Raw genomic sequence first — 10990 nt, forward strand, 5'->3', positions numbered from 1 at the left:
GCCCTGGTCTCTGCAGCGCCGCCCTTTTCCCGCCAGCCCTGAACCCTGCCACAGTGCCCGCCTGGCACGCGCCGCTCCACCCTGCCTGCCCCACCTTACCAGGCCCCCTCACCCTCCTGGTAACCTCAGCTTACCCCTGGGGTTCCCTAGGCTCACCCTGGTGGTATCCCTAGCTCACCTGAAGGGTCCAAGTCTCACTTGGCTTGCTGGCCGGGTGGGCTCTTACGACCGCACCCCCCCACACACACACCACATTTCCACACATACCTGCAGTAGAGGGCAGCTAGTCACCATGTGGATTCTTGGGGAGTGGGCTGTTTGTGGCCACATCCCACACAATTGGGTCTAAGAAACCTGTAGAGACCCCCCACAGTTGTCAGGCCATCTTATGGGAGACATTGGTGACATTTTTGGCATCTGGGACTCTTCCTGACCTAGCCTCCCAGTCAGCCCAGCGCCCTGCCTTGGGCCTGGTGGCCCCCAGCAAGCAGTACAAGATGGGAGCAGTGAGGAGGTTGAGGGAGGCTGCAGAACAGCAGGGTGGACCTTGAGGCAGACACCTGCGGACCACAGATTTCAGGGTCACACACTGCCCATGTAGCTCAGGCCCACAGTGGCCTGGGCATAGCCTCATCCATCTGATGTCCAAGTGGGCAGTCTCACCCAGGACCTGCCCCTGCAAGGGGCATCTGTGGCTGATGGTTGTTGCATGTCTGCAGACTCCTGCCCGCCATATTCAGGATCAGGAGGGCAGTGTTGGCCTCCCCCATGGTTAGGTGGGACTGTAGCCAGGCCAGCCCTTTGGGTGTGTTGACCACTCAGGATCGTCCTTGCTCTGTCCACCAGTCCTCTGAGGCCTCGCACCCCTCCCCCGCCACCCAGTGAGCGCACCGAGCCCAACCTGGCCTTATATGGCCACATTCGGGCGCGGGCGTTGACCCAGGTGGGCCTTATGCCACCGTACAACCCCCCCCCGCCCTCCGCCTGCTGGGGACTGGCTGGCTGGAGGGTGGGGGCTGCCCAGGAGGGGCAGGGCTGGGCACTGCCCAGGGCACCACGGGTACTCGGGCCATGCCGGGTGAGCCCCACCAGGGCCAGTGGCCCAGGCTTGGATTCCTCTTTTATCTGCTTGGACTCCCCTATCTTTGCACCTGCCTGTTCTCTGACCACTCAGCCAGAGAGGCTCTGGAGGCCTCTGTCCTGCCATGGTTACTGGCCAGACTTTGAGGCTGACTGGTGGATGGTGGTGGGTAGACAGGGCTTGCCCCTTTGCTGAGGGACTCTGAGGGGCCACCCTTGCTACCCTTGTCCCCCTTGGCCACGGCCTTGGGGCTGCCCCTCACCTCCGGCCCTGGCAGCATAGGGAGCCAGGAGGGGCTGCTTTCCAAGGCAAGGGCCTCCATGGTTTGGGGTGGAGGTGGGGAGGACCGTGTTTCCTGAGTGGTGCTCACTTCCCCTTCAGGCCCAGCCTGGACTGCAGGGGTGAAGTCCTCTGTGTGTTCCACTCCTCAGGAGCAGGTCCAGCATGGACCTTCAGTGGAACCGTGGAGCTGGACGTGGTGTGAGGCCGTTTTGAAAGCTGTTTCCCTGGGGTGGCACAGTTTCTGGACTGGGTACATCTCCAGATCCAGATTCTGCTTTAAAAGTTCCCCTTTGCCCCGAGTTTCACAATCTTGGTGGGTTTGTCTTAGACTGCTTTTTCATATTTGAAAAAAGATAGGATTTGGCTTTTTCCATTCCATTTTATTTCTTGCAGTGGAGACTCCAAGGTTTGGAGTGAAACACCTTCCACACACAGCTATGAAAGAAGTCCAGTTGGGCCTTCTGAGAAGTGCTGCTTTGCCTTTGCAAGGACACCCTGGGGGACAGACACTGAGTAGCTGGTCCCTGGGGTCACTCCCTGCCCTGTGGATCTAGCTGCCATGCTCGGGGCAAGCTGGTCCTAACCCATGTCAGAGTTAGGAACTCAAGTGGCCATGGTGCTGTGGCCACCCATGCTGCAGGGCTGGTGTGTTATGGACAATGGACATTGAGGCAGATGGGTGATGGCCAGTGTGGTGTGCAATGCTGACCTCTGCCTCTGGCCTGGCTGCAGGAAGCCTCCTCCTGTCCAGGCAGCGGCTGACCAGTGTGTAGCTGGGTCTGAACTGGGCATATGGGAGCAGGGCCCAGGCACTGTGGGGTGGGGTTGCGGGCCAACCTCTCCATTCACATCTGGGCCCCACTCCTGTGAAGGAAAATGAATCACTGTCCCCTTCAGGGGAGGGGGGTCGGGAACAAAGTCGCCTTTGGCTGGCTTCTTTGTCCTTTGTGCGGGAGTCAGTGGGCCTCCGGGATCTCGGAGCCGCCTTTCAGCCTGCCTGCCCTGTGCGTGGCCCTGACTGGGGAAATGTTGGTTTTTCCCCAGCTGAGGCCTCCAGCCCCGGCTGCCTGCCCCCAGCTCAGGCTTTGCTGACGGTGCTGGGGCAGTGGGCCGTGGCCCCAAGAGCTTGCCCACGCTGCTGACCACCTGCCTGCCATACAGCAGGGCCTGGTGCCTAGCCCGTGCTGGTAGGCTCTGCCCCATTCTGGGCTGTGTTTGGTGACGCCCCCCCCCCTCCAGTGGGCGGAGGAAAAGGTGTGCCCAGGCCACTAAACCCAGACCTGGAGGATGCCCTCCCCTGCCTGCCACCCACTCTTCCTAGCACTGGTCACTGCATACTCTTGGCCAGGCCTCACAGTGCCCAGCCTGGCTACCCTTGGTGGAGAAGAGTAGGGGCTGCTTTGGGGTGGGTGCTGCCGCCCCAGGCATCCACAGCCCAGGATGGCTGAGTGGGGGCAGAGCAGGGTATGGGAGTGGAAAGGGGTTCATGGGGTGGGGCCAGGCAGGCCTAGGAGAGGTGTGTCCCTCAAGAACAGGAGGCAGCCTCAGCCAGACTGGTGTCTGCCAGCCTGGGAGCTGTGTAGAAGGCTTCCCATTTGGGAGCAGGACCCCTCTTCTTCCCGCCTGGAGAGTTTATTCCTGGAGAGGTTTATGTGAGCTGGCCAGGGGCTATGGAGACATCGACAGGGCCCTAGGCAGTGGGTGGGAAGGGAGCCCTGTTCTGCCCTGTCTGTGTGCAGGGCTAGCAAGCAGGGGAGGCCCAGGCTCAGGGCATGGTGACAACCTAAGGGGCCCCTCAGGGAACTTGGGCTCCTTGTCCAGCGTCCGTCTGCTCCCTGCAGCCTACCCACCTGGCTCCCAGGTGACTGTGGGGCTCCAGCCCTTTTCCACTCACTGGCGGCAGGCAGCACTGTGTGTTCAGGACCCTACGCCCTTCAGGGACCCAGGGAATCCCTGCCTGGGTGGCTTGCTTGCCTGGCACCCTCACATCCTCAGCCTGTCCTTAAAGAGTTGGTCACGTGAACAGGACCTGGGCTGGAGGTAACTAATATGCCCAGACTGCTCCATGGGTCCCCTGGTCCCACCTGGGAGCTGAGAGCCCCCGTAGGGGACTGCACATCAGCTCAACATCTGACCTCTGTCCGAGAAGTCTGTGCTCAGGAAACAGCCTTGTTGACATGTCTGAGGTTTGAGGCTGCTGGGGCTAAGGGTCAAGGCTGTGCAGGAGGTGAGGCCCCTCTGGGTGGCTGTGATAGGAGGCCTGAATTTTAGGATGTGGCCTGACTGGTTGATGTTTGTGGCATGGGGGGAAAGGGGTGGGTGGCTCTTTGTCTAGTGGGCCTGCTGAGGCCTGGGCCTGGGCCTGGGACTGCCTGGCTCTTTGGGACATTCCCTGGGTAGGTACTGTGGCACTAGGCTGTGGGCAGGGTGTGTGCATCCCCTCCAGGGAGTGGCCCATCTGGTGACATGGGTGCCTGCTCTGTGTGTGGATCAGTGTGTCAAGGAAAAGTCTCTGGGAGCCCAGAGCCCACAGATGTGCCAGCCGAAGGCTCCCAGGAGGACACAGACCTGGAGGCTAGGCACTATCTTCAGGGTGCCCCCACATGCCTACTGTCTTGCCTGGTGGCCACTGCTGGGCAGCAGAAAGGGCCAATCACTTTGCCAGCTTGCTGGGCACAGCCTCCCTTTGCCATGCCCAGAATGACCTGGTTTCTGGGGCAACCACCTGTCCTGCGGGTCCTACCAGTTCAGCAGCAGATCCCGTGGGTCCAGCCCCCAGGGTGTCCTGGGCTCCTGGTGACTGGCTCTGGGCTGTGCACATGTGTCTGGCACGCGCGCGTGTGTGTGTGTGACCCACGTGTGTCTGGGCCGTTCAGGGATGGGTAGAACCTGGCCCCAGACACCTGATGGGCAGCTGGGCCTGTGATAGTCACCTTTGCCTTCTCTCCTGGGGGACGGCCCTGCTCTTGTTTCTCCAGGCAGTGGCTTCCTAGTGTGGGTGCTGGCCCTGGGGACCTTGTATGTGGGACTTCTCACCTCACTCCTGAGCTGGAGCCCCAGGTATGGGTGATGAGGTGCCAGCTGCAGAGGCTCACACCTGGCAGTCTGATCCCATTGGGAGATGCCTTGGAAGCCCTACTGGGCTGGCTTGTGCTGTGGCCCCTTCTAGAGGCTGGGTTCAGGGTGGGCCTGCCTCTCCTCAGCTTCCTGAGTCCCCTACCAGGCCATTTTCTTCTCTAGGAGGGGCCCACAGGTTTCTGGCTGGTTGACCCCACCCCGCAGCTAGGCCCACTGCCTGACCAGAGAATTCTTTCTAGCCTGGGAATTCCTGGGGTTGTGCAGGGCTTCTTGGGTACCAAGCTGGGCTTGAGCCGGGTCTCATAGGCTCACACCTCCATGGTGTCTGAGGCCCCTGTGCCCACACCTAGAGCAGCCTCTCTGGGAGGGAAGCTCAAGGTCCTCAGGTGAGGTCCTGGGGTGGGGGACTGCTCTATGGTCCGGAACCCACTCCTCTCCTGGGGCTGGAGGGGGGCCTGTTCCCCTGGTTACCCCCCCAGGCCTGGTCAGGTGTCTGGACTCTGATGCTATGGCCACGTCTGCCCTCCAAGGGAGGCTCCCACACGGACCCAGCATGCCTTCTGCCTAGACGCTCCCTTGTCGACTTGTCGATCGGGCATCCCAGCTGACCTGGCCGGGCTGGGCTCAGCTCTGCAGAGGTGGGGGCAAGGCTGACCTGGCTCTGGAGGCCAGGCCCCACCTGAGCCTAGCCTCCAGGTTCTGAGTGTTGCTGGGCAGCTCCAGCAAGTGGGGTAAGGCGCCAGCCCTCCCCCGGGTCTGGCCTTTGTCCCCGCAGACACAGTGGTGTGCGTCTAGCTGTGCGTGCCTACCTTGCTCACCCTTGCTGTGCCTAGGTGTGGGCCTCACAGGTGGGTTTTATCCTGGGGCAGACTCTCCTGCCTCCCGTGCTGGAGCTGGGCCTGACACTCCAATGTCCAGTCCCCACTGTCCTCATCAGAAAAGCACCGGGTCCTGTTTCTACCCCATGCACAAGCTTCTGCATCCTGCCTGTGCTGGGCCTTCCTGGGCCTTCGCCAGGAGGCTGGGCAGGCTAGGTGCTCCTGCGTTCAAGCAGGGCCGGGGCTGGGCTCGGCGAGGCTTTTGGACCCCAGCTCCTGCCCCAGAGCTGTCTCCCAACCAAGCTGACCTGAGGCAGAACGTGGGGTGGTCAGTTCCGTTGCTGGCTGTGGACCTCAGGTCTTGCCTCAGTTTCTTTGTGGGCTGAGTGGGTCCACCAGCCAGTCCAGGTGGAACAATGAGGCTTGTGTCTCCTGAGCTAAATATAGAGCCGAGGCAGCCACGCTACAGGCACAATTCCCAGGAATCTGGGGGGCCAGGCTTCCTGCCGGGCGGGCCTCGCGTGCAGGGTAAGGTGGGTAGGGTCAGGCCCAGGGGGGTTGCTGTTTGCTTTAGGATAAGGCTGGCTCCTCTGGCCAGGCTGTCGCCAGCCTATCCCCCAGGATTGTGTGCAGGCTGGCCCTAGGGGCCATGCTTCCGGCCATCTGGTGGTCACTTGGCTCTGCCCTTCTTCTCAGCAGTGACTGTAGGCAGGGGTCTGTCCGTTCGTCCTCTAGACTCCTTCCCATACATGCATCCTTCCCCAGGCTTTTCTTCCTTCTGACGGGTGAGGAGGGCCTGGGGCTGGGCAGACCCTCCTGATACTGGCTGTGCAGCAGCCTGGCCTTGGGCAGCTCCCAGGGGTGCCCAGGCTCTTTCTAGCAGTCATATGCACGTGCACATGTGTGTGTGCTGCCTTGTGTGTGGTGTCTGTCCAGGAGACCCTGGGCACTGGGCCAGCTGGGGTGGCCAGGGCAGGGTCTTGGCCCCTCCTTCATTGTCCTGTAGCCTGGGAGCCCTGTGAATGGTGGAATTCCAGATAGTGACAGGTGGTGGGCAGGGTCTGCCTGGGAATGGGGCTGGGATCCTGCGAGGGCCGGGGCGGGACCTCAGAAGGCCCCTGTGTCCGTGGGCCTGGTAGCCCCTCCCACTGGGAGCTGGGGGCTCTGGGTCCCTGAGACAACTGCATGGGCCGTGCTGCCAGGGGTGGTCTGTGGGGGTGAGGTTAGTGGGCAGGCAGCTGGCAGCCCCTTCCCACCTGTGCCATCTCTCCCCTTGCAGGGGAACCAGGGACGCTGGTGAGGAGGGGTGCTGTGGGAGCCTCAGCTGGCAGTGCTGGGCCACGCAGGAGGGGCCCATGTCAAGGGGGAGGGGTGGGCCGTTTTGTGGGCAGGAGAGCAGGGGCCAGGAGAGCTTCCTCCAGGGACCCCGCCCCGCCTCCTCAGGGTGCAGTGTGGCCCTGGAACCCCTCCCCTGGGCTCCCACACTGTGGAGAGGAGGAGAGCTCCATCTGGGGATGCCCGTGGGGCCCTGGGCCACGCCCCAGGCTGCAGCAGTCAGCTGGTCATGAAACGCACTGGCCCTGGGTCCTTGCTGCCACAGCCACATCCTCCTGGTGCCTCTGGCACAGCCTGACCTGGGTGCCAGAGATGCGCCTGGCCAGGGGGTAGCCACAGCATGGGTGGACACCCTCATCCTGAGCGGCTGTGTCTTCTGTTCAGGGGTGCAGAGGGGGAGAGGACCGGAAGAGTGACATACACAAAGGTCCCCAGCCTCTGTGGTCCTGGTTCTGGGCTCCCTTCCCGGAGGTGCTTGCGTAGCCCATGTTTCTGATGCCCACAGGTCCTGCGTTCTGGACCTTCATCCCCAGCCAGTGGTCGCCTGTTCCTGCAGTTCAACCCAGAGGCACCTGGCTGGGACTGGGTGGGTGGGGAGGAGGCTGAGCTGGGGTGGGCGTGTGGGAGTCTTTCTGCCAGCAAGGGGCACCAGGCCCAGGAGGTGGCTTCTCTCACGGGCAGCGGCCTGTGGAGCCTGGTCCTCTGCCTCGGGCCCCTCCTGCAATGCCACATCAGGGGCGGCTCACTGGGCCTCCTGATGCTGCCATGGACTCAGAGGGGGCAGCAGAAGGAACTCTGGGCATGTAGCCTGCCTGTGGCACCCTTGCTGCTGTTGGCACACAAAGCAGTGACCGCTTTGAGCACCCTGGGCTCTCTAGTGAGTGGCATCTCCAACTGACCCCTGTGCCCTCCAGGTGTGGAGGCTGTGAGGTTGCTGCCCTGGCCCAGGCCTGGCTGGCCCCAGGGTGGAGGTGCCCAGCCTGGAGCTCCGCCTGCTGTCCCATCCCTAGGACCCCATCCTCCTGGCCTGGGGACCTTGGCTCCTGGCCCTGTGACCGGGAGCTGGCCCTGTTCTCTGGGTGTGTACTTGGAAAGGCATTGTTGAGCACGCTGTGCCCACCCCTTCAGGGACCCTTCCTCCTGGGTGCTGGAAGCTGCCCCAGCCAGGAGCTGGGTGGACAACCCATGGGCTCTGGTGGACGTCGGCTACTGTGGTCCAGGAGGCCTGTGCTTGGGGCCTCCTTGCCTCACTGGAACTCCTGAGGGGAATCAGGTGGGGGCCAGGCAGGGAGAGCCCTTGTCCCCTCACATGCCCCTCCCTGACCAAGCCCTCTGGTCCCCACAGGCCCTCCAAGAATGGCAGACAAGGTAGTCCCACGGCAGGTGGCCCGGCTGGGCCGCACTGTGCGACTGCAGTGCCCAGTAGAGGGGGACCCACCACCTCTGACAATGTGGACCAAGGATGGCCGCACGATCCACAGTGGCTGGAGCCGCTTCCGGGTACTGCCCCAGGGACTGAAGGTGAAGGAGGTGGAGGCGGAGGACGCGGGCGTGTACGTGTGCAAGGCCACCAATGGCTTCGGCAGCCTCAGCGTCAACTACACCCTCATCGTGATGGGTCAGTTAGCATGGGCCAGAGGTCGTGGCTGGCCAGAGCTGGTCGGGCCGGGGGTGTGCAGGAGGGCATGGTATAGCTGGGGAGTCACGCCTGGGGGCCACACCTGGGCAGGTGAGCCAGCATGGCCCTGAGCAGCATATCCCTGTGTTGCCCTGGCCTGCTCGCTCAGCCTGCGCTCCGCCCACCGGGACATGACAGGACCCAGGAGGACCTGAGCTGCCACCAGCTGAGCCTGCCTCAGGCAGCCTGGACCTTCTTCTGATCCCCAGGCCTGGCCTCAGCCCCTCCTCTGGCATCAGGGGTAGGATGGGAGGCCCCAGGCGGTGGTCCTCCCCAGTGAAGGGCCACCAACAGGCCCTGGGCTTGGCAGGGTGCGCCTTGGCGTGGTCAGGGCTTTGAGGATCGGGTTTCGGAGTTCAGAGGGGCCGCTGGGAAGCAAAGGGCCTTTCTGTTCTCTTCTGCCCCTGGGGCCCGGGCACTGGGGAAGGGACAGGTGTCCCAGAGGCACGCCCCTCCCCTTTGGCCCCCCGGTGTGGGGCCCAGGCGGGCCTGTCTCAGTGACCATCCAGGGTGGTCCAGTGGACTGGAGCCCGCTTCCCCAGCAGAAAAATGGACTGTCACCCCACTGCGACAGAAGTGGGGGGAGCACTCAGNGTGTGGTCCCGGCCGGACGGCTCCTACCTCAACAAGCTGCTCATCTCACGGGCCCGCCAGGAGGACGCGGGCATGTACATCTGCCTGGGTGCCAACACCATGGGCTACAGCTTCCGCAGCGCCTTCCTCACCGTGCTCCCAGGTGCGCGGCCCCCTGGGGCAGGTGCTCCCTCCCTGGTCCCCGGCACAGGCTGCCCTGCCACCTGGGAAGTCCTGGGGAGCTGTCCACGCAGCCGCCTTCCCCTCTCCAGCTCTTCCCTCGGTCTCTCTTGCAGACCCCAAGCCACCGGGGCCACCTGTGGCCCTCTCGTCCTCGGCCACCAGCCTGCCGTGGCCTGTGGTCATCGGCATCCCAGCGGGCGCTGTCTTCATCCTGGGCACTGTGCTGCTGTGGCTCTGCCAGGCCAAGAAGAAACCCTGTGCCCCCGTGCCTGCGCCTCTGGCGCCGGGGCACCGTGCCCCCGGGGCGGCTCGGGACCGCAGTGGTGGTGACAAGGACCTGCCTGCCCCGGCCGTTGGGCTGTGTGCAGAACACGGGCCCCCGGCTGCCCCCCAGCACCTGCTGGGCCCAGGCCTGGCAGCTGGCCCCAAGCTGTACTCCAGGCTGTACACGGACGTGCACACACACATGCACACACACTCACACACACACTCCCATGTGGAGGGCAAGGTCCACCAGCACGTTCACTACCAGTGCTAGGCAGCAGCCACCTCAAGGCTGGGTCCCCGGGTGGGCAGGGAGGCCGGAGGGAGACAGGTCAGGACTGAGGGAGAGAGGCAGCACCCTAAGTGCCCTGTGCAAGGCACACGTTGGCCACGCACATGGACATGCTGGCAAATGGACACACACAGGCCATGGACACGTGTGGACCAAGGGGCACACACACACCAGGGGACACATGTTTACCAGGGGACACATACACCAGGAGACACGTGCAGATCAGGGATACACACATCAGGGGACACACACACAGGACACATGTGCAGACCAGGGACATACACACCATGGGACACACACATACCAGGGGACACATCCTCATCAGGAGACACACACACACCAGGGGACACACATCAGGGGACACAGGCTTAGCAGGGGACACACCAGGGGAAACAGGTTTACCAGGGAACACTTCCACCAGGGGACATGTGTGCAGACAGGGGACACACACACCCACCCTGGGACATACGTGCAGACCAGGGGACAAATCCTCACCAGGGGAGACATACACACCAGGAGACACATCCTCACCAGGGGACACAAGCTTACCAGGGGACATACACACACCAGGGGACACATCCTCACCAGGGGAGACACACACCAGGGGACACAGGCTTACCAGGGGACACACACCAGGGGACACACACACAGACGAGTCCTGGCAGACCGGGTGTTGTGACCGTGGTGACATGTGGCCATGGCTAGTAGATGAAGGACTCTCCCTGCCCTGTGAGGAGGGCTTCACGGTCGCCAGGGTCACTCTCCCACGCCTCCACCTGTGTCCCTGCCCAGCTTGGTGCTGGTCTGCCTCTACCACCTGTGTGCCCAGGCATCCACCAGCACCCTGGCCTGGTGGGTGGAGTAGCTGGGGGAGGCTGGGGCTGGGGGGCGTGCCGTCCTCCCCCACTGCCAGAGGGAGGGGCCTTGATATTTATGTTTAGATGAAGGAGGTCTGGGCTGCAGGACCCTGGCCTGGCCTGCCGCCACGCTGGTGCCCACACCCACAAGCCCTGCCCGGGCAGCCCGGGCCTCTGTGAGTTCATGTAGAGTCTGAGCTGAAGCCTCGTATATTTAATTTATTTTGTGAAAGCCGTGTGCATCTGTTCCTCAGTGCTGTTTCTGCCTGGGCTGGCCGCGCGTCTCCTCCGGGGTAGGCCACTCACTGGAAGGCCTTCTGGGCAGGCCTTCCTGGGGCTCACCAGGGTGGCCCAGCAGCAGTGTGGGACCTGGGGCTCAGGCTGGTGCTGTGTGGGCCCAGCCGCATCCCTGCACAGTGGGCTGGCTGGTGCTCGCTCCGCCCTGGGCCAGACCCTGCCTCTGACTCAGAGGTGCCCTCTCTGCTTCCCTTCCCTGGGGCTTCCATGGCCAGGCCCAGGTCACAGTCACTGAGTGCTCCCCCCACTTCT

At 63.2% G+C, this 10990-nt stretch overlaps 1 protein-coding gene across 1 annotated transcript; it reads left to right on the forward strand.

Annotated features, from left to right (window-relative positions):
• The first annotated feature begins 1071 nt into the window (after positions 1-1071).
• On the forward strand, positions 1072-10681 carry Fgfrl1 (fibroblast growth factor receptor like 1). The gene is made up of 6 exons (XM_015481703.2): positions 1072-1078; positions 6539-6555; positions 7100-7206; positions 7923-8336; positions 8782-9008; positions 9142-10681. Exons 1-6 carry the CDS (start codon positions 1072-1074, stop codon positions 9564-9566), a joined length of 1197 nt encoding a protein of 398 aa, XP_015337189.2. The 3' UTR covers positions 9567-10681.
• The last annotated feature ends 309 nt before the right edge of the window (positions 10682-10990 follow it).

This window comes from Marmota marmota, unplaced genomic scaffold (genome assembly GCF_001458135.2).
Source record: "Marmota marmota marmota unplaced genomic scaffold, marMar, whole genome shotgun sequence".
Classification (NCBI taxonomy): domain Eukaryota; kingdom Metazoa; phylum Chordata; class Mammalia; order Rodentia; family Sciuridae; genus Marmota; species Marmota marmota.